Source organism: Capra hircus, chromosome 19, assembly GCF_001704415.2.
Source record: "Capra hircus breed San Clemente chromosome 19, ASM170441v1, whole genome shotgun sequence".
Lineage (NCBI taxonomy): Eukaryota > Metazoa > Chordata > Mammalia > Artiodactyla > Bovidae > Capra > Capra hircus.
The window spans coordinates 51,584,357-51,607,439 of NC_030826.1; the positions used below are offsets into that span (position 1 = coordinate 51,584,357).

Genomic DNA, 23,083 nt, shown 5'->3' on the forward strand with positions numbered 1-23,083 from the left:
GTTTGGGAAACTGTTGTAGACTACTCAAGAAAAGAATCCAGTAACCTAGCAACAATCTACACTATCTTGAAGGAAGACCAAGCATCCAAGCATCAGGTACACTCAGGCCACAAGTTCTGATAATTAAAATACAAGATAGTAGATATGGGATCTGAATCTTGTTACATGAAGTCAGGGAGTTAACAGTTAACAGTTAACAGTCCTTGAAGAGTAGCATTTTGTAGCCAAGACAGGAACATAGGTGAAGGGGGACAGAAACTAAGTGAAAGAGGACATTATACTGAAACTTAACCGAGCCCAAGCTCATTCTCCTGGCTGCACTGACAGGTCAGTAAATCAGGAGCTGAGTTGTTGGAACAAGGAATAATGATTTTAATTGGAAAGTTAGCAGATGGAGAAGATGGCAGCCTAGCGTCTCAAAAAATCATCTTACCACAGTTCAAATTCAGGCTCCTTTTATACACAAGAAGGGGGAGGGGGAGGAGACCACTTAGGCACTGACCAATGGCTGAGCAGGGCCACTAAGGGTCGCTGGTTTGACAGTCTTCCCACTCTGCAACCCTGTGGACTGTAGCCCGCCAGGCTCCTCTGTCCATGGGATTCTCCAGGCAAGAATACTGGAGCGGCTTGCCATGCCCTCCCCCAGGGGATCTTCCCAACCCAGGGACTGAACCCACATCTCTTCTGTCTCCTGCACGGATAGGCAGGTTCTTTACCACTAGCGCCACGGTCCCTAGTTGACAGCTGCTCACTAACAGTCACTTGTTTTGGGGAGGGGCCCACTTTCACATTGAACTGTGGCTGAGCAGGACCACTAACTGGTCCCTGATGGACAGTTGCTCATTTTGGGGGAGGGGGAAAGCACTGAGGCACCAACCAATGACTGAGTGGGGCTGCTATAGCTCCTGCCTGCCTCACCACTACTCCACCTTGAGTAGAAAGGTGCGACGCCAGAAAGCAGCCAGGTCTGAAGAAGTACCTGGTGGCCCTCACAGTGTCCTCCAGCTCTCAGTGGAGTGAGATGCCCAAGCAGCAGAGACTGCGGTCAATGGGATGGCAGTCTAAGGTGGCAGGTGCCATGGGCTCAGCCCACTGCTCGCTTCAGTGGTCAGATCATGACAATGAGATGACCTGGGAGCTGGTGTCCCCAGAGCAGAGCTTCCGCCTGTCCACTTTCACAGTAGATGGCTTCCCAGGTGGCACTGGTGGTAAAGAACCTGCCTGCCAATGCAAGAGACATGAGAGATACGGGTTCCATCCCTGGGTCTGGAAGATCCCTTGGAGGAGGGCATGGCAACTCACTCCAGTATTCTTGCTTGGAGAATCCCTTGGACAGAGGAGCCTGGTTGGCTATAGTCCATAGCGTCACAAAGAGTCAGACATGACTGAGGTGACTTAGCATGGATGCATGGGTGGCAGGTACAGGGTCCCTTCTGGTGGTCTAGTAGGCTAAGCGTGGCTGCCTAGAAAGGTGTGATAGAGCAGTTCCTGCCTTAAGGGCACCAGGGAGAGAGGAGGGAAGAGCCCAGCACACTTTGGGTTCCGGTTTGGGCTGGGGAGGCTGCTATTACAAAACCTGAGATGAATTGCCATATTTTAGTATATGTTACCACCCTTTTGCTAACATATATATGATTTAAAGAAAGCCATGACAGTCCCAGTTAGACCATATAGAGTCAAAGGAAGAACTAATATAATCCTTGATATCTACTCAAAAATGAGGAAGAAGGTGGTCTTCTCCCCTCTCCACTTTTGCTTTGATTATAAAAATGAAGCTCTCTTTGTTCTTGGGGTGACGCTCCCTTGCCTGCCTGCTTGTATCTGTCATAAGTGTCCTAGGCTAATAAATTCATTCTTTGTCTATCACTTTGCCTCATGGTGAATAATTTCAGTGATGAGACAAAAGAACCTGAGCTTCAGTAGGTCCTGACACAAGGTGAGGGGTTTTAATGAAAAGACAGTGGGTTTGGACCTCTCTCGTGGTCCAGTGGTTAAGAATCCACCTGCCGATGCAGAAGATGAAGGTTTGATCCCTGGTCCAGGAAGATTCCCTATGCCGAGTGGAAACTAAGCCTGTGTGCCGCAACTACTGAAGCCCGCACACCTAGAGCCTGTGTCCACAACAGCGAAGCCACCACGATGAGAAGCCCACGCACCTCAACAGAGCAGCCACTGCTCGCCGCAACTAGAGAAAGCCCTCACAGCAACAAAGACCCAGGGCAGCTGATTAAAAAAAGAGAGAGAGAGTGGGTTCAAGTCCTCTCCTAAGTCAGGGATCATGGGTTCAAGTCCCAGCCTGTGGATACAAGTCCCAATCCGAGTTTGGGTTGGGTTTAAGTCCCATCGGAGAAAAAGCGTGGTTTCAATAGGAAGTACTGTGCCACTAAGGACAGTGTCACCTTTCCACTGGCATCTGATTAAGCACTTCCTTCTGGCAAACAGGCACTGCCCAAGCTCCTTCTCTGCAGCCATCCTTCCTGCCATCTTTGGACCCAAGTAACCTTCCTCAGCTTCAGTTTCCTCTTTTGTAGAACTTGGATGACACACGTGGACAGTACTTTGATGGGGAAGAGGGATGGCGGGCGGGGGGGGGGGGGGGTCCATCCACAAACATAAGGCGGGCTTTGCAGAAGCAACAAGAGAAAAAAATCTGGGATGAGAACTAGAAGTATCACGTTGACCCCCAGGCTGACAAATTCCAACTAGCGGTGTCATCATTAGGACCAGCGCCAGCCTCTCAATTACACACTATACACTTGCAAAAGGGAATAAAGACTCCAGAGTAGGGACTGCCAAGGAGAATGAGAGGGGCCATCAGGAAAAAGATGTGGCAAGAATCTCTACTAAGGGCACCACGAGATTCCTGGATTTGCTGAGAACGGGAGGTTCAAGGGACTTCTGGAGTCTTGGAGAGATGCTCAGACCACCTCTTGTCCTGCCAGCTGCCTGGTGCCCTGCTCCCACTCCCCAACTCCAGGAAATGATCCCTTGAACCTCCCGTTCTCAGTCGAGTGGTTCCAGCAGGATTAACTCTACTCCAGCTGCAGGGTCAGCACAGCACCCTGGCTTGTTAGGAATGGGTACGTGTTCCAATCAGAGCCACTGAGATTTGAGGACAGCTTCCCCGGGGAAAGAGATGCTTCCTTTCTTCTCTGGAAGCCCCCCAAAGAGGCATTCTCTTATCCCTCTGAACAACACAGTGGGAGGTGGGTAACCTGTGGAAGGGTCCAAGGTATTGGAGACTATGGAGAGGCCAAGGAGCTAACTGACATGAGGAAGGTGGTGCAAAAACAGAGAGAGATACCTGGACTTCAGGAATATCAATGTGCCTGGGTTAAACCTTGTCTGCAGGTAGATGCCCAGATTAAACCTTGCTTGCAGTTAGGTCTACCCAAGGTCTTCTCAGTTACATGAGTGACAAATTCCCTTTATTGTATTAATTAACCTAAACTGGGGTTTCAACTGTTTGCAAGCAAAAGATTTCTAATGGTTAAACCTCAAAGTAGGCTGTTTCCTTTATACAGAAGCCCCAAATAAGTTAAGGCAATCAATGTTCTAACAACTTTGGTGGCATAAGATGTCAGGCTCTGGTAGATACACTCGGGCCACAACATCCTCAGGGCTCCAGACCTCCACACCGTGGCACAGTCCAGGAGGACCCCTCTGTGACACCTGCCCAACCCTCTGATCACTACAGAAGGTAGTGGAGGCTTTGGATCCCATCAACAGGTGCCAGCTGCCCTCCCCACGGAACCTGGATCATGCCTGCCTTCTAGAAGAAGGGGTGCTGTCAGCAGGGAAAAAATCAAGGAAGTACATGCCATAGCGAGGGAGGTGACCCTGCAGAACCAAGAGGGTCTGGGAGGTGTGGCTGTGTAAAGATGGCAGTAAATGAAAGATGGACCCCTGGAGGGACATGACCCAGTTCCTGGAAGACAACGATTATGGGAAGGGATGACAGGATGATAATAGCCCAAAATGTGGACCCCAACCACATACCAGCCCTCAACAGCAGACTGGTAGACATCACCACACACCTGAGGCCGGCAGCCACCAGCCAAACCCTCTTTTTAATGGAACCACACCTGGGAACCTAAAAACATATTAGAAATGAACTTATTTACAAAACAGAAATAAACCCACATACATAAAAACAAACATGGTTATCAAAGGCGAAAGGGGGGAGGGATAAATTAGAAGTTTGGGATTATCAGATATATACTACTACACATAAAGCAGATCATCAACAAGAATTTACTGAATAACCCAGGGAATTATATTCAATATCGTGTAATAAGCTATAAAGGAAAAGATTCTGAAAAAGAATACATATGTAACATATATATATTTAACACATGTATAGGTGTATAGTATCACTTTACTATACACCTGAAGTATTGTAAATCAACTACACTTCAATTTTTAAAATCATAATAAAATAAGTAAATAAAACCAAAACCACCTAACCAAGCAGCAACAGGGCAGTCTCTGGACGCTGATCATGTGCTCTGCTCTTGCCACCCCTCGAGGGGGACTCTCCCACATTTGCTGCCCACTTATCCCTTTCTCATGGGAACTGCCTTTTACATCTTTCACCCATTGTCCTGTTAGTACATGGGTGTCTTATTTCTTTGAAAGAATTAGTTAGGTATTCCAGTTGTGAACCCTTTGTCATCATATGTTGCAAATTGTTTCTAACCATCTGCTTCTCCATATCATTGCTGAATGGTCTCCTCTAACCCAGAATCTGGAATATTTTATGAATCCCTATCTGCACTTAAGGGGTTGTTTTGGTGAGGCTCTGGAATATCTACAAAATTTTATAAATAGTCACCTATATTTTCTAGAACTTTCAGGGTGTCTTTTACATTAGTCAACCAGTCTGGTATATATCTTAGTGTTTACTATGAGTAAAGAAGGGCTTTCCTGATGGCTGAGTGGTAAAGAATCCACCTGCCAATACAGGAGATGTGAGTCCGATCCTTGGGTCGGGAAGATCCCCTGGAAAAGAAAATAGTAACTCCACTCCCGTATTCTTGCCTGGGAAATCCCATGGACAGAGGAGCCTGGCAGGCTATAGTCCATGGGGTCACAAATGAATTGGACGGGACTTAGTGACTAACCAACAACAAGGAGAAAAGAATCATTTTTTCCAAATGGTGAGCCATGGTTCAAATGCCCCTTACTTAAAGCAATGTTGCTCTCTGATACATGATACCACCTTTATCACCTGCTCAACTGTCATATATACTTACACCTGCATCTAGATGTTCTATGTCAACTTTCCCTAATGGCTCTCTGTTACTCCATTAGGATGCTCTGTTGCTTTATATTGCTGTGCTTATAGCTTACAACACATGTTGATGTCAAATCTCCCATTTATTGTACTTTTCTACATTCTTTATAGGAACTCTCACCAACTTATACTCCAGATGGACTTTTAGTGTCTTTTATCAATTTCCAAAAACAAAACAAAGCTGCTGGAAGCAATATTACTTTTGCACATTAACTGACCAACTGGATGTATACATCTGAGTAAAGAACTGACATCTTTACAGTATTAAACCTTCCTTTTGGGAAAATCTATTTGCAACTTGCTTTTCCTGTTTTTAGATCATAAAGGGGCTCTCCACATCCGCTCCATATTTTCTATCAGTGCTCATGCACTGCTGTCCACTGTATTTACAAGGTGCTTTTGGGTTTCTGTTTTTTTCTTGCACCACATGGCTGGTGAGATCTTAGTTCCCCAGTCACAGATTGAAAGCACCAAGTCCTAACCACTAGACCACCAGGGAATTCCCAAAGTGCTTCTGCTCTAAACTAACCAATAGATCGAAGCCCAGAGGCAAGACCACACCTCATTTACAGCTTTCCACCGGGCACCCAGTGCCCCTACATGCAGCAACTGCTCAATAAACCTTTGTTAAGTGACTCAGTGGCCATCTTACTCCGGAAAAAAGTCACCATTCTGTGAAAGGAAGATAGTTAAACACATCACTCTTCAGTGTCTGAAGCCTCACTGCTTTTCCTCACAAGCAAAATTACTCCCATTACATATATTAGCTAGTTTCACTTTTGATATTATTAGTAAAAACCCTCAAGACTCACAAATGCTATAGACAATGAAAGAAGTCAGGAGAAAGTTCAGCAGGCTTCCATGGCACAACCAGGGTTCAGAACATGAGCCCATAATCTCAGGTGCTGGTGATGGCAGGGGCTGGGTGCATTCTCCAAGCCCTAGTAGAGGTTCAGCCTGGACCCCCACCAGTCTGGTCCCAGCCCCCAAGGGAGACCCAGGCCCCCTGCTCTTCTCCATGAAGAGAATCTTATATGGCCTGTGGAGCTTTCAGGATAAGTTTCCCATGTGCCAAAGGAGATAGCTAAACAAGAAATTAAAAGATGGATGGAAAAGTAGGGATAGGGGGCCACAGGGGCTTCCCCGGTGGCTCGGTGGTAAAGAATCTGCCTGCAATGCAGGAGATACAGGTTCAATCTCTGGGTTGGGAAGATTCCCTGGAGGAGGAAATGTCAACCCACTTCAGTGTTCTTGCCGGGAAAATCCCACAGACAGAGAAGCACATGGGGCACACACAGCACGGGAAGCACATGCAATAAAGCTGAAATCCAACATTAGCAGAACATCCTCAGGGTCACAAGAGCTAAAACCCACAGGCATGGCTACTGTGTCGACCAGCCTGGGCAGGAGTGGAAAAAGCCTCCCAACAGCCACCTTCAGCATCAGAGAGGGTGTGGGGCTCAGCTCCATGCAAGCCTTGGCAGGGAGGATGGTGGGCCACTGTTAATGCAAACTACCTGCTCAGAGTCTGGACAGCACGTGTCAGTGACCTCAAACAGGGTTGCATCTTCTTTTCTTCTTTTGCAGGCAGAGTAACTAGCAGGTTCCAACTCATCAGATGTGGATGTGCCATCTGCTGCATCTACAAAACCCTCGGACACAACTCCCTGTTGAAACATGATCCCCTTCAGACAGAGCAGGGTGACCACAGGCACTGCCCCATCAGGGTCTAACAGACTTCTAACTCAAACCCAAGTGGGGAGACTCTCGAGTGAGGATCGAACCAGCTCCCCAGGCCCCTTGGCATCCAGGCTCAGCAGACACAGGGTCCCTGGGGTAGGGGAAAAAAGAAAGGGTTCTGCAGGTGGCAGGCAGAGCAAATCCATGCAAGCAAGCTGCCCCATGTTAGAGCTGATGTCTGAAAGCCTTGGCACATCCGACCTTCCATACAAGCAGGCCTGAAGCCTGGTTCTCTAAGCTCCATCCCAATGCCCAGGCTGGTACTTCCACACAGATGCAGCTGTGAGGACATTCCTGGAGGAGCAGGTAGCCCAGCATCTGAGGCCAGGCCTCAAGGGGGCTTTTGGGGATGGGGGCATGCAGGGTAGTGACCAATCTCTCTGGATGGCACACCCCAGGGAGCACAGAGCCAGCCCTATGCCATCCCTTCCTCCATCGAAGGAAGCAGTGAGGACCAGTGGGACTCACCACTGGGCCCCAGGCCACCGAGGGGAACAGGGCAGGACAGGGAACAGGGGAGCTGGGCTCAAAGCCAAGGCCTGGCTCCTGCACTGCAGCTGCTGCAGGTGAGCAGAGAGGTCCATTAGGCCCTTGGGCGCAGGTCAGGGGGGATACCTGGGCCTCCCACATGGGAGCCTCATGGCCAGCACTGCACCCAGGTGGAGGGAAGACAGGAAAGGTCGAGAGCCTCTGACTGTTGAGGGGGGCAGGCAGTCAGTGTGGAAAGGGAAGGGGAGTTCTCTGAGGGGCACTTGGAAAGGCCCAGTGAATGAGATGGGTCAGAGCACACTGGCAGCCCAGGTGCAAAGCCCACCCCAGTCAGTGCCAGGTACCCAGGCCAGCTCCCAGCAGGAAATCAAGGACAGGACCAAGGTGACACTGGAAGGAACCACAGGATCAGTCAGCACCTTCAACCTGACTCCCTCGCTCCATCCTGTGCCCCTCTTCCTCACAGTAGATATAAAATATTTTTAAATTTTGTTGCTATGCCACACCACATATTCAGGTGGACTCCAACATTTGGCCATAAAACACTAAGGCTGGGACTTCCCTGGTGGTCCAGTGGTTAAAAACCTGCCTTGCAATACAGGGAACACTGGTTTGATCCCTAGTCCAGGAGGATCCAACATGCCACAGGACAGCTGAGCCTATGAGTCACAACTAGTGAGCCCATGTGCTGCAACTACTGAAGCCCTAGAGCACATGCTCTGCAACAAGAGAAGCCACTGCAACAAGAAGCCTGTGCTCCGCAACTGGAGACTAGCCCTGACTCTGCAACTAGAGAAAGCCCGTGCACAGCAACAAAGACCCAATGCAGCCAAAAGTAAATAAATATTAAACACACACACACACGCAAACACTAAGGCTGTGATAAAATCCTCTACTGAACCCTCACATGCCTGATGCTGGGAGCCAGCACGGGAGATCCCACCCATGACATGAGGAGAGACCTGACAGGCAAGGCGGATCAGGACTCGAGGGGACTTGCTCGAGCATCTACCCTGAAACCAAAATCTGTCTGTCTACTGCTTACTATATTATGCCTTTCACCAACTCTTCTGGCATTAACAGGAGGCTATCCCCAACCACCTTTCTCTGGAGAAAATCAACTTAGGGCTCTAGTTGATAAGCCTCCTGGGCATGAAAGGAATATTTCAATACAAACCCCTCTGTTAGCATCCTAACTTGCGTGGCAGGTTTATCCATACTTTTACAACTAACGCCCACAATTGTTCAAAACTTCCCAACCATGAAAGGCAGGGGAACTTAAACATTCTAAAGTCCTAATAGGCAAAGAGCCCTTCTAGGAGTGAAAAATTAGAATAGTACTGGTAAAGGATTTCATTGTTGAGTCAATGCTTGCTGCCAAGTTTCCATATCCCTTACCCATTGTATACCTGGGGAGTATATTAGTTAATATAGTTGGTATGTAGGAAAAATAAGCAGTAGCCTTGGTGTTAGCAACTTTAGACCTTTGAGTTAATAAATTCTTTCTTTGTTATAACCCACTGCACCTTTGCCCTATAGGAATGTAACTTTATTTAGTACTTTATGACAGTGGTGCCAGACTTTAGAAAAAACACTTTTAGAGAAAATAAGTTTTCTGGTTGACTAATCTTTATCAGAAGAAAGGGTCATAAAATGTTAGCAGGCCTCCAGGCCAGAAGATGATGTAAATCACATAAGACTTTTGTATATGGAAAGGTATGCAGAAAGAAAGCCTGGTTTCGATAAGGGTCAGAACTGCTGACCCTGCATGACTCTGCATCTTCCATTCCCCTCTATGTATAACCCAAGGTATAAAAGCTCTTTTTAAAAATAAAGTTACAGACCTGTTCCACCTAAGCCTGGTCTCCCCATCTCTCTCTCTCTCTCTCTCTCTCTCTCTCTCTCTCTCTCTCTCTCTCTCTCTCTCTCTCTCTCTCGCCGACTCCGTCTCTCCTGAGGGAACCCCTGGATCCTGCTGGGGCTGGACCCCGGTAGCCTATGGTTATTTTCTTATGATGACAGCAGAGAAGCAGAACAGGTCAAAGGTCCTGTTTTCAAAGGTCCTGTTTTCAAAGTACCTGCTTTACTTGGGGTCCCACCACATTACTCTCACCTGTAGCGAAAAACCTGCCCCACTGTTGCAAATGCTGACTTTTAACCCATTTTCTAATTTAATAGGTTTAATATAAAGCCTTGCAGCTCTTTTAATTTTGAGTGTTTGGTTTCAGAGGTGAGACATATATGTTTAATGGCCATTTCTATCTTCTCTATTGTGGACTATATCGATTGCTAGTCATCTTTCTATTGGGTAGGTTATTGTTTTCTACTTGATTTCTAAGAGTTTTTGACATATTGAGGCAACTCACTCTTAATTTTAAAGTATTTCTATGTAAATACAAATCTTTTCACGTACATATGTGTGCTAAGTCATGTCATTTCAGTCGTATCCAACTCTTTGTGACGCTATGGAGTGTAGCCCACCAGGCTCCTCTGTCCATGGGATTCTCTAGGCAAGAAAACCGGAGTGGGTTGCCATGCGCTCCTTCAGGGAATCTTTCCAACCCAGGGATTGAGCCTCTGTCTCCTGCAGCTCCTGCATTGCAGGTGGATCCTTTACTGCTGAGCTACCTGGGAAGCCTTTTTATGTACATACAAATATGTAAATGCATATTTTCCTAGACTGTTTATTCTTCATCTGTGCTCACCATACAAAGTTTTTAATTCTTTTAAGATTTTTTCTATAGCCAAATATACCAATCTTTTTTTTTTTTTGTATTTTTCCCCTTTGCTTTAATTACTAGAAAATCTTTCCCATTCGTGGGTCAGATAAATATTTACATATATTTTTTCCAACTGTCATTATACACATTAGGGTCTGTTTCTGGGTTGTATTTCTGGTACATTGACTCCTCCCAAGATTCATTGTTTTAATGACTGGCTTTGAAACATGTTTTTGTTCATCTAATACAGCAAGTCCCACTTTAGGCATTTCTTTTCGACAATTTTCTTGGTTATTCTTGCCCAATTTTTCTTCCAAGAGAACCTTAAACTTACTCAATCAAGGTTTAAAAAAGCTCTAATCCTGCTGGGCTCAATACTGTTTTCAATCACAGTGTCAAACACATACTTCCTAATGGTGTGTATTCCTTGATACTCACTTTAAAAGTATTTACAATAGCTAGGATATGGAAACAACCTAAGTGTCCACTGACAGATGAATGGATAAGGAAGATGCGGTATAGATATACAATGGAATATTACTCAGACATAAAACGGAACAAAACTGGGTCATTTATACAGGTGTGAATGGACCTACAGTCTGTTATACTGAGGAAATTAAGTCAGGAAGAGAAAAATAAATATTGTTATATTACTGCATGTTATGTAGAATCTAGGAAAATGGTACAGATGAACCTAGTTCCAGGGCAGGTATACAGACACACATGTAAAGAATGGACATATGGACACAGGTAAAGGGAAGGGGAGGGTGGGATGGATTGGGAGACTCAATTTGACAATAAATACACTACCCATGTGTAACACAGAGAGCTAGTGGGAACCTGTAGTAGAGGACAGGATGCTCAGCTTGGTGCTCCATGAGGACCTAGATGGGTGGGATGGGGGTGGGTAGGAGGGGATATTTGTATACATATAGGTGACTCCTTTCATTGTACAACAGAAACTAATACAACTTTGCAAAGCAATTATACTCCAGTAAAAAAATTTTAATAAATAAAAAATAAATTTGGAAAAGGAACTACAAAAAAAAAGTTTACCCCAAATTTCAGTGTCCCACGTGGCCCAGGCCCAAAGCTGGCCATCCTGCTCTGGACAGGATTAGTGTCCAAGGAGAATGAAACACACACTCACACATGCATATACCACATACATACTATGTGCACACATACACTCGAACGTGTGCACATACTCACATAGGCATGCACACACACTCACAAGGGGCCACAATACTGCCAGCTGTAGCACCGCTCTCACCAGCCAACCACAAGGAACAAAACAAAGGACCACATAGGAAACCAGCCCCAACCAGGCAGAGAAAACATCCCCCTCAGTCCTCCAAGAAACCTGGGAACAGACCCAGCTGCTTAGGTCTGGACAGGCTGGACTTTGGCGTGGGGAGCTCTCGCTCATCCAGGAGGATGAATCTGTCCTGAATCTGTCAGGCAACTCTCTGCAAGCCTCACCTGGGCTCCTGCCTGGTCACTCACTCAGGAGACACTTTCTTGGGGTCTGACACTTATAGAGAGACAAGACGGCTCAGCTTCCCCATCAAGGAATGGTGGCATTTCCAGAGCACCTCTGTTTCCCCAGAGCCTGGAGGCACCTTAGGAACTTGTCTAGTCCATGCAAAATGCCCAGAGCAAAGACAGACACCCACATGGCAGAAGCTCAGACACCCAGATGCAGCCCCGCCACAGGATCTGGGAGACACGACATGCTGGGTATGGTGGGAGAAAAAGGGAGGGGGATGCAGAGACCCTGCATGAATCAGGCACAGAAGGGGCCGCTCTGCCACAGCCCAGCATGCAGGGGCCAACAGGCTGGGCAGCAGTGAAGTGAAGCTGTCCTGGAGAGGACACTGTGGGGACACTTGCTCAGCCACTGATGAAACCACAGCAGGAAACAGCGTCCTTGCAAAGCTAGGAGATGGGCAGAACCACACCTCCCAGACCCAATTCCCCAGGGGCCAGACACTCACTCGCTTGGTTTGCCACGAGGCATTCGAATGGGGCTCATCTGGGTCTTCTTGCCAATCACCTGAGCCCAGGGACAAGGAGGAGCTGCTTTCCTCCCTCAGCTCCTGTCCACACTCCATTTCTCCCTCTGGGGCCGATGTCTCCTTGAGGTTGCTCTGAGAACCTACAAAGGCGGATGCACATGGGTCACATCTCAGAAAAACAAATGAATGTCCCAAGGGAAAACTTGGACTCCTCCCATGAGTGCTGTTCAAGATTAGTCCTCTCCCCACTCAAGGTGCTGTCTTGGCTACAGTGAGTCAAGCCTGGTACAATTTCTGCTGTCAGGTGGGCAAGAGTGTATATCATGCGAAATGCCAGGCTGGATGAAGCACAAGCTGGAAACAAGATTGCTGGGAGAAATAGCAATGACCTTAGATATGCAGATGACACGACCCTTATGGCAGAAAGTGAAGAAGAACTAAAGAGCTTCTTGAGAAAGTGAAAGTTAGCTTAAAAAAGTGAAAAAGTTAGCTTAAAACTCAACATTCAGAAAACTAAAATCATGGCATCCGGTCCCATCACTTCATGGCAAATAGATGGGGAAACAATGGAAACAGTGAGAGACTTTATTTTGGGGGGCTCTAAAATCACTGCAGATGGTGAGTGCAGCCATGAAATTAAAAGACACTTGCTCCTTGGAAGAAAAGCTATGACCAACTGAGACAGCATATTAAGAAGCAGAGACATTACTTTGCCAATAGAGGTCCGCCTAGTCAAAGCTATGGTTTTTCTAGTAGTTATGTATGGATGTGAGAGTTGGACTATAGAGAAGGCTGAATGCTGAAGAACTGATACTTTTAAACTGTGGTGTTAGAGAAGACTCTTGAGAGTCCCTTGGACTGCAAGGAGATCAAACCAGTCAATCCTAAAGCAAGTCAGTCCTGAATATTCATTGGAAGCACTGATGCTGAAGCTGAAACTCCAGTACTTTGGCCACCTGACTCATTTGAAAAGACCCTGATGCTGGGAAAGATTGAAGACAGGAGGAGAAGGGGATGACAGAGGATAAGATGGTTGAATGGCATCACTGACTCGATGCACATGAGCCTGAGCAAGCTTTGGAGTTGGTGATGAACAGGGAAGCCTGGTGTGCTGCAGTCCATGGGGTCGCAAAGAGTTGGACATGACTGAGCGACTTAACTGAACGGAACAAATATATTAAACATCTACAAACATCTAAGGTTCATCTACAAATGAAACTTAAGACCAAAGAACTAAAGAAAACTGGGAGGATATTTGTAACACATGACAGCCCGGGGCCACTGTCCTTTGATAAACTATGGGCATGCTGACCTCCTCTCTCTTCCACCAGCCTCCACTGCAGGGGGTGGGGCCTCCATTAGACTATCCAATCAGAACCTGGCATTTCTCCAGTTCCAGTGATTGGCAGAAGTACAGCAGGGGTCCAGGGCTGGTTACTGGGGTTTCTGACCCATCAACTCCTTCCTTCTGGTCAGACAAACAGACCCTATGCTTGGAATCAACTAGTTTGCCTCCATGAAGGCAGCAGCCTGAGGACAGAGCAGGGCCACCGGGACCTGAGAAAGCTGCAGAGCTGTGCAGAGATCTGACTCCCTCAGTCTGGAAATGAGTGTGTGGGGCCCAGTGCATACATCCTGCTGAGGAAGCAGGGAGCTGGATGCCTGGTCATCTCCAATACAAACAGCCCAAGTGACTGAAAATCAGTAAGAGTAACTTTTAAGAAAGAGAATTCCCCAAAGAAAACAGGCAGTTCAAAGAAAAGGAATTATAAGTGAGCTCTTAACCTTTGAGAAGACACTTACTTTCCCTACCAATCAAGGAAGTAGCAATAGAACCCAAGAGGTACCCCTTCCTACCAATCTGACTGGCCCAAAGCTATACACTCTGGTGTGGCTGGAGATAAAAGCTCGAAGAGGCTGCAGAGGAGAGAGGCTGGGGGAAGCCTTGTCGATTTGAAGGCTTCCGTTATAAGTGTACATGGTGGCTCCTTGGAGCTTGTCCTTAAGACACACTGGCACCAGGGACAAATACCTTGCCAGCATCCGGCCCAGCCATGTGCATTTATGGCAGAACAGGAGTCCAGATAAGACCAGCTGCTGCGTGGCAGAGGTGAGGCCAGTCTCAGCTAGAGGCCATGGCACAGTGCCACACGATGGAAGCAGGGTGCACTAGGTTTCGACCACATGGAGGAAGCATCTGGAAGGTGGCACACCAAATGTTAAGTGTTGTGTTCATAAGGGTGTGAAGGGTCTGGGCTGGGGGTAAGCTGAGGGGGTTTACCATTTTTTATATCCTCCCGTCGTAACATGTGGGTTATTCATACCAGCATGTATTACTTCTACACTTATCAATACAAAAAGGAAACTAGCCGGATTCAGTAAGAGCAAAACTTAAGAATCTCTATTGAGCACTCCGCATGTTAACCCATCAGGTACTCACAGCCACCCTGTGACCTTCTCAGGTCCCCAGTTGGCGAGGTGGGGAACAGGATTTGAATCCAGGCTCAGAAGCCAGAATAGGCCCTGGGGATAGTGCCACGGCCAGTCTTTCCCCCAGGATTGCAGCTGAATCAGAGAAAATTCTTGTCCCTGCCTCATGAAGTACGGGCTCACCAGGTGCACGTACATTAGGCAGCATGACCTACCCTGAAGCATCCCTGCAAACAGATGGGAACAGACACATAGGTATCCAGAAAGTGCTAAGGGAGTCTAAGCTCCCCTTCAGACAGATCCCCAAATCTAGTTAATGGCTGATCAACCCATGAATGGGGGAGGAGGGCAGGGACCTCACAGGCAGCCTGAAATCACTGCTACAGAATTAGTTCAACCTAAAACAGTCAGCTGCACAGACCCCACTTCTGGGCTCCCAAATGAACCCCAGCAGCAGCAGCTCTGGGTCTGCTCCCCACCCCCTCCCACAGCAATCCCCACCCCTCCCTGCAGCTGCCTTGTCCTGAAGGCTAAAGAAAATTCCACATACCTCAAGCTTTCATATGAGGTTCCCTAGAGCAGTCAAAGTCACAGGGACAGAAAGTAGGATGGCAGATGCCAGGGGTTGGGGTTGGGGGAGGGAGATTAGAGTCTAATGGGGACAGAGTTTCTGTGTGAAAACAGGAAGAAGCTCTGGAGATGGATGGTGATGACTGGGTTGCACAACAATGTGAATGTGCCTAATGCCACTGAACTGTGTCAACTGAAAAAAAGAAATTTATAACCTCGGGAGTTCCCTGGTGGTTCAGTGGTTAAGAATCCACCTTGCAATGCAGGGGATTACATTGTTCTGTTCCTGGTTGGGGAAGGAAGATCCCACATGCCTTGGAGCAGCTAGGCCCACATCACAACTACTGAGCCTGACACAGCCAAATAAATAGATAATCTAAAAAAAAAAGTACTCATAACCTAAATATTGACAGTTATGTGTTTTATTCAGTGGGAATTCTTAGGACTTCAAGCCCCCGAGACAGGATCTCAAGTTACCCCATGAGAACTGCTCCAAGGAGGCAAGAGGAGGAGCCAGGTGACACAGAAGCTTTGCAACAAAGGGCAGGGAGCCTGAACATCAAAAGATTATTGTTAATTAAAGAAAATCAAGTAGCCCAAGTTAAGAAATTTAGCACTTTTCTATGTATGGGAAGATGCAAATGTCTGGGCTCACTGAAATCATTCATTTGATTGATTTCAGCTCTCTGGGGCCAGTATCTTGCTTTGACATCCAGAGTTCCTCAGGGCTCACTGCAAGGAGTGGGTACAGTCTGATGGTTGCTAAGTAGCGGGTATTCTTTCCTTCCTGGGTTCCCTCAGGGCTCACCAGCTCACCTTCACAGTGGCTGCAACTGCTGGTGACTGTGACATCTTTATTGATATGACAGGAAATACTACTGTCAATATTTCTCAATTGTCCAGTTAAAATATGTTTAAATTGGTAACGCTTGTGCATCAATGCAAATAATCAATAATCAATCTATAATAAGGAATTGTTGTTCAGTCACTAAGTTGTGTGCAACTCTTCTGTGACCCCATGGACTGTAGCCTCCCAGGCAAGGATACTGGAGTGAGTTGCCATTTCCTTCCCCAGGGGACCTTCTCTGCCCAACCCAGGGATCGAACCCCTGTCTCCTGCAACGGCAGGTGGATCCTTTACCAATGAGCCACCAGGGAAGCCCTCTAGAAGAGTTTTATTCAAGCAAAACGGAGGAGTACAGCCCAGGTGGCAGCCTCTCAATAGTTCTGAGGAACTGCTCCGCTGAAGCCTGGTCTTCAGTTTTGCACCTTGTCAGAACAAAGAACATACACTAGACATGAGAGGGGTACATCCATGAAGCAGGTTATCACGTACACTGCCAGTCAGCATGACGCTGGTGTCTGGAAAGGGAATCTCAGGTTTGGGGGGAGGTTGTTGGCATGGACACCACAGCACAGGACGCGTCCATCCCTATCTTCAAAGCATTGTTGCTAACGGCTAAAGCACATGTGTGAGGCATGTTTGACAGGCCATGAGTCAGGCTGTTCCAGTTCACACAGAGTTCAGGTTGAATCATGTATAAGCCGCAATGACTTCTCCACATCTCAGTTTGTGATCATCTCTCCCATCACTTGTTTTTAAATACTTTATCACAATTTAAAAAAAAAATTAAAATCACTACATAGAACAATGCAGTTCTCCCAGTCCACCCACTCCTCCCACCACCAGACAGCCGCCAGGTCAGGTGCGGTAGGCATGAAGGGGAGCAGAATTTCCCACCTCAAAACAAGCTACTTTAGCACCCAGGGTTATTTCCTGCTGAAGGCAATGAAAACCCAGCAGATTTAAGAAAAGCTATTGAACTCCCCTTCAAAGTTTTAAATTTACATCAGAAAGGGGGTCTATAACAGGAAGAGAGCCATTACTATAGACAGCTTTTAACCAAGAAACTTATCTACATAATAGAGCAACCTCTATTTTCCACAAGTCTTCTCTGCCTCCCTGCGAAAAGCTCTCTTTGTAGCCCCAGATCCTAGCAGGTGCCTTAAGTCAGGACGTTATAGAAGCTCTAATTACCTGGTTGCCTTTTGGGTCTCAAATTTTTATGGGGCTCCTATACATATAAAATGTGAATCTGTCTCTTATCAATTTAATTGTTGAACAGCCAAAGAATTTAGGAGGGAAGAGGGAAATGTTTTGCTCCCTTGCGGCACAGATTCGACGGCCAATGCAGGGAGCCACAGAAACCAAGTGTGGCCCCATCTTTGGACCCACCAGTGGCGGCAAGCAGGTGGCTCTTTCTCTAACCTGTGAGCCCTCCACAGTCACACTCGAATCCCAGGGGCTAACCTCTCCCACGGCAGCTGCCTCTGGAGCTTCCCCAGTGGCTCTCAATCCTTCCTGGACTCCTATGGGGTCTCAGGCTGCTTATCTTATTGTTTTCTATTATAAAAACATCAACAAGAAAAACTTGGAAATGCAGAAAATAGAAGGAAAAATACATTTCCCAGAAACCACCTCCCTTCCAAAAAATAATCTTTTAGCATTCAAAGAGGAAGTCCCACTTGGATACCTTGGGGGAACTGTCAGAAGAGTGGGGAATTGGGGTGGGGGAAGGCCTCCTGACCACCCGCTACCCTCTGCCCTGCTGGACCTAATGACATTGGAAGCCCTCCACCACAGACCAGATGCACATCACCCTTGGCAAAGCCAGCCACCCTCCACCTACACCCAGGGTGGCCTGGAACTCTCCACACACTCTCCTTTCGAGGCAGAAATTGTTAGACAGTATAAGACTTTGAGACCTCAATTTCTTTTTTTTTTTAATTTCAACTTTTCTCTCCTCAAGTAAGCATCTCACTCTTTGTTCCAATTTCCAGGCATTCAGAGGAATGCCTCCCTGGTCTGGAGGGTCATAAAACCTTCAAATCCAGGACAAGACAATCATTAACTGCTGTCCAGTTTATCAAGGAGAAAAACTCCAGGTAGACAGTTAGCTCCTAAACATACATCTAGCCCCTAAATAATGGTCTGGGGTCTTAAGAAAGGGTTGAGGGATGGTGCTGAAATGTCTGGAAAAACTGAGAAACTGGGGGATCCAAGAAAGCTATAAAAATGGCAAACTGGACACTGCGATGTTTAAACTAATTGGTCAGAAAGGACGTATATTAAAGTCACGAGCCAACCAAAAATGTACAGATCAATACTAGTAAAGATACGAAACTGCTGCAAACCCCCTCTCAGTGTCTATGCTGAGGACTTTTTATCTCTGTCTTCTAAACTAAACTTTGCCTGTGTGATTTTGCTAGTTTGCAGAATTCATTCTTCGGCTCACGTTTCACTTTCCCGTCCTTATTTGGGTGGCTTCTCACTGCCCCTCAGATTCAGTCATCCTGGGTACCTCCAGGAAGCTGCACCACAGCCTCTTCTGGCTCCAAGCCCTGCTCAAGTTCGTGAGGAACTTGCACCCGCAGCACCAGAGGGAAGCCAGTGTCCAGGATGCCCAGAGCTCCCGGCCTGGCAGACCTACAAATGGCTAAAAGGTGGAGACAATCCCCTCAGCAGCCAAGTCTCCTAACAGTTTGGTTTCAGTTTCCATTCCTGTAAGTAGAGGCTTGGCTGGGTGAGAGAAGCAGAGAAGCTGGCAGGAAGTGGGTGGGGAACAGAAGAAGGAAACTGGCTGTCTCATTCAACACCCGGTCCTCAGCCCTACTGTGTGCCCCACACTGAGTGACCAGGGCCCAGCTCCTCCCCTCCCACCCCCATCGATGGGTGAGGGACCACTCCCAGTGACCCAGCCTTAAGGACAACGGCCCTCTTTAGCACTCACTGTGCTCACAGAGGATAAGTAGGCAGCCTAGAAGCTGACCAGCTCCCAAAAGCTCTCAAAGCCTTTGCCCCTGGAACTGGCAGAGATGCCAAGCATCTCAGAGGTATAGACTGTCCACTTTGGTAGTGACCGCGCCCTGCTAAGGGTAGGGGCTCCAGAATGACATCTTACTGGGCTGAGGTGGATGGCTGTCTTGTCTGCTCTCCCTACCGGCCTGGACATGCAAGACCCTAGAAGATGACCTGGTGTTCTCAGACGAGGATTTTTTTCCCCTGTTATGTTGGAAAACACATCAGTTGCTGTTAGCAGACCTGTGAAAGCCCCTTGCACAAAATTAATGGGAGGCCAGGAGGAGTGAGCTTTCCTGTTGACTCTCCCAAAGGGGTGAGTTTCAGGAGGCGCCAGGCACAGGACTTGAGACTCAAATGAAGCCCTGATTTTCTCCTGTTAATTCATCTGTCAGGCGAGTGTATGCTCCTCGGTTTTCATCCCGTCACAACAAAGATTTGGAGTGACGGACATTAAAGCCCCCTCGGTGTGTCACAGCTCTTGGGTCTTGGACCGTGTTATAGTTCTCAGGTCTCGAACGGACCATGTTATAGCTCTTAAACAAATCAGTGTTACAGCTCTATTTTATTTAGAAGATAGCAGGAAAATCCATCTTCAAGGCGTGAGGGCACATCTATCCAAAGACACAAAGAGAAGAGTGTCCCAGCACATGGGGGAGAGAGAGAGGTGGGGAGAGAGAAAGAGCGTACGCGGGTGGGGGGTCGGGGGGGGGGGGGTGGGGGGCGGCGAGGGAAGAGAGAACACACGCGGCGGGAGGGGGAGAGAAAGAATGAGCGCTTTGGCTCCTCTTTTTATGTTTTTTTCTTTCCCCTGGGCCTGCACTATGCAAACTGGGCTTAGTCACGAGTGCTGTTCTACCTGCAGTCCTCACTCCGGTCCTCGGACCTTCCTTTGACCGTCCTCTGTTCTATTTTCGCAGGCTTTTCTCTTCCTTGTCTTTTAGTCACCACCATTTTGGACTCCTTTTCCCTCTTCTAACTACCTAACACACCTCATGTCAATTTAATTCTTAGACAAGCCAAAAGGACCTAGAAGAAAGAAGAGGAAAACTTCTTCCCTGACAATGCTAAGGCCAACAAGACCTCAACCACAGCTTCCTTCTAGGGAACTGGCTCTGGCTCCTGAGTTCAAAATCTTTACCAGTTGCTAGCTACTTGACTGTGAACAGTTACTTAACCTCTCCTTGCTTCACTCTTGGCATTTGTAAAATGAGGATTGATGATAGCTCCTCCCTCAATATTTAGCATAGCATTGGGCAAATCACAGGTTAGCTGATTGGTATTGGTTTTATTTGTGTTTTACTCTCTGAAGTCCCAAAGACCACTCCTCCCAAGACCCCCTAGTCAGGCAGATGTTCTAGTGACCAGGGGTGGGGAGCTCTGGAAGGTGGGAAATTACAACTGGATACCAAAACTTCAGCCATGCCATGCCATGATTCAACATCTGGACCAGGAACTGATGATCAGAGTGAACACCTGGCTGCCCACCAAGCTCCTCCCATAGGATTAGCAACAAGAAAAAATCAATAAGAAAAGCAACAACAAAAAGTGGCCACCTCTCCATACCTCTTACAGGCCAAAGAGGGCATCTGTAACAGGAGCACTTTGTACAAATGCAGCCGAAGTGGAACCAATTAAAAGAACTGGGTGGCATCTATCTCATCCCTGATTCAAACTGCACCTTCTTCAGTTCACTCAACAATTATTTATTGAGCACCTACTGTGTTCCAGGCAACATACGGGAGACTTGGGATAAAGCAGTGAGTAAGAGAGCAAAGGTCTCTGAAGACTCACCATGGTGTCATCCAAGTGCTACTGGGACAGATAGCCTGGGGAAGTGCAGTTCAAAGCAAAAGTGAAGGGGCAGGGCACACACAGTTTGCAACTGGGTGGTCAGAGTGGGCCTCCAGAAGAGGAGACAGTTGAGCAAAGATTGGAAGGCAGGGATAGGAGAAGCTGTGCGGCCCTCTAAGAAAAGGTATGTTCCAGGCAGAGGGACCAGGCAGTGCAAAGGTCGTGCGGTCAGAGCATGTCTAGCGTGTACTAGAAGGAGCAGGGAGACAATCCAATGTCCCAGGCATCAAGAGAATCAAGGACCCACCAGAGTCAGCAGCTGAGGCCTACCTGACACGGTTCCTCCTTCATGGACCTATAAGCCACCCTTCATCAGGAAGGGCCTGTGCAAGCTGTGGGGACCCCTTCCCCACCAAGGGGCCTGGGATGCCACTTTATACAGTATCCTCTGAAATCCACTTAAGATCCCTCAGCTCAGCCCAACACTTCCCATTCCCTAAGGAGAAAGGAAACTCCAAGTTCTCTCCAAGAAATGAAACCGAAATTCTTTAAAAAGTGACAGATGCTTTCAGCAAAGGACTGGATAAAACTGAATTTGTAAGGAAAGTGTTTCCTCTAGAAACAGTTCTCTAGTCACAGAAGACCTGCTGGCCTGGGATGCCTGCTGGTCAAGGTCTCCACTTCTAGGGATGGAAGAGGGACTGAGCTAACTGCCCTCCCCACCATCTGCACCAGGCTCCCAGCCCCATCAAGGCCTTACCTGGTACTCCTTCGGGGGCTGCAGGAAGCAGTCTTTGTCCACACTCGCTGCAGAACTTTGGGGCTTCCTCTTTGGAAACATGCCGGCAGGAAGGACATTCCATACTTCCAGGGAGAGGAATTCCTGGGGCTGGCATGCTTCTGCCGATCTGGAAGCTAGAGTCTTGAGGCTGCCAGCTTTATACCCCACCACCTGTCACGTGACCATAGCCTTGCTTCAGTTTCATCTTCTGAGAAAGTGAAATTGCGGCAGCCCAGTTCTCCCTGCTCAATTGAAACCTAGTCTGATCACCGCCCCCAAGGTTCTCCAGTCTTCCTCATCCCAACCTCCCCTTCCATGTGGCTGCAGCACCCACTTCCTTTTCTGCTGCCCCCACCAGGGCCAGGCTTGCCCCTCCCAGCCTCCTGACAAGACTCAGTGAGTCTAAAAATGCCCCCATCCAGCTAAGACTGGGAGCCAGTTCAGCTGAGCCAAGTGAGTGGGGACTGGGGTAGTAGGGGAGCAGGCAGAGACTGAGGGTACCTGCTGTATGCTCCAGGCAAGGGACTCAGACTCTAACTGGCTCACTGCGGAAGTGCTGGCAGCAAATGGCTGAGTCAGAGCCTGCCATAGGAACCAGCCTGCACAGGGCAGCCCAGGGCTACAGGAGATGGCAGTCAGGACTCTTAATAACAGGGCCAGTGGTCAAGATTCCTAATAACAGGAATTGCCATCTACTAAGCCTACACTCTTCTTACGGACCATCTGGCCCTCTGAACACCCTCCATGGGGGTGGCAGCAAACCACGGTCAGGGTCATGTGCAAGGTCAGGACTCAGGCTGAGAATCTCCAGCCTCCAGAAACCACTGAGTTCATCCATGGTGAGAGTGGAGACACGTATCTTGGTTCTTGGGGCACAAAGATCCACCTGTCACCCTTTTCTGTTGGCATCAGACCCAAGAATTCTGCTGGAGCAGTGGCCCAGTCGGCTCCTTCCCCATCTGGGAGGGCAAGCAAAGGGCCTCATCAGACAGCGACTCCCTGTCTGCCGGCCCCCTGCGGCCCCTGCATCTCCTTCTCACTTCATCTGACACCACCAACTTGTTCTCCCCTGATGGTGGGCTGGGTAGGGGGAGAGCAGGACCAAAAGCACCCAAAGTGTGCGGTTACCCTCAGGGTCCTGATCCCCACCTCCCTTCTCCCCCTCCGAACGCCCCGTGAAACAACCACCTCTGTAGCCTGGGCACTCTCTCACTAAAAGATTCTCAATGACTCCCCAGGGCCCAGTCCTCTTTCCTAAGGTGCATTCCCTCTGTCCAAAACTCTGCTTCCACACAGGCCAGAAAACTCACAGAAGTGATCAGAATTCCTCACTCAAGTGTCCTGTTGTTTGTCCCCAGCACCAGGGGCTTATGGGTTATGGCAGGT

General features: G+C 48.0%; 1 protein-coding gene across 3 annotated transcripts in view; it reads right to left on the bottom strand.

The window, feature by feature from the left end:
• The window catches only part of RNF213 (ring finger protein 213), a 124,080-nt gene that overhangs the window by 99,905 nt on the left and 1,092 nt on the right, over window positions 1-23,083 (bottom strand). For 2 of the 3 annotated variants that reach the window (XM_013972340.2, XM_013972341.2), the window contains exons 2-4: window positions 21,677-21,868; window positions 12,243-12,403; window positions 6,814-6,963 (exon numbers count right to left, since the gene is read on the bottom strand). In XM_013972340.2, the coding sequence (XP_013827794.2) occupies window positions 6,814-6,963; window positions 12,243-12,403; window positions 21,677-21,812 (447 nt within the window). In that variant the 5' untranslated portion in view covers window positions 21,813-21,868. The remainder of the gene's footprint in view (window positions 1-6,813; window positions 6,964-12,242; window positions 12,404-21,676; window positions 21,869-23,083) is intronic. The other variant, XM_013972342.2, reaches the window with a different exon arrangement.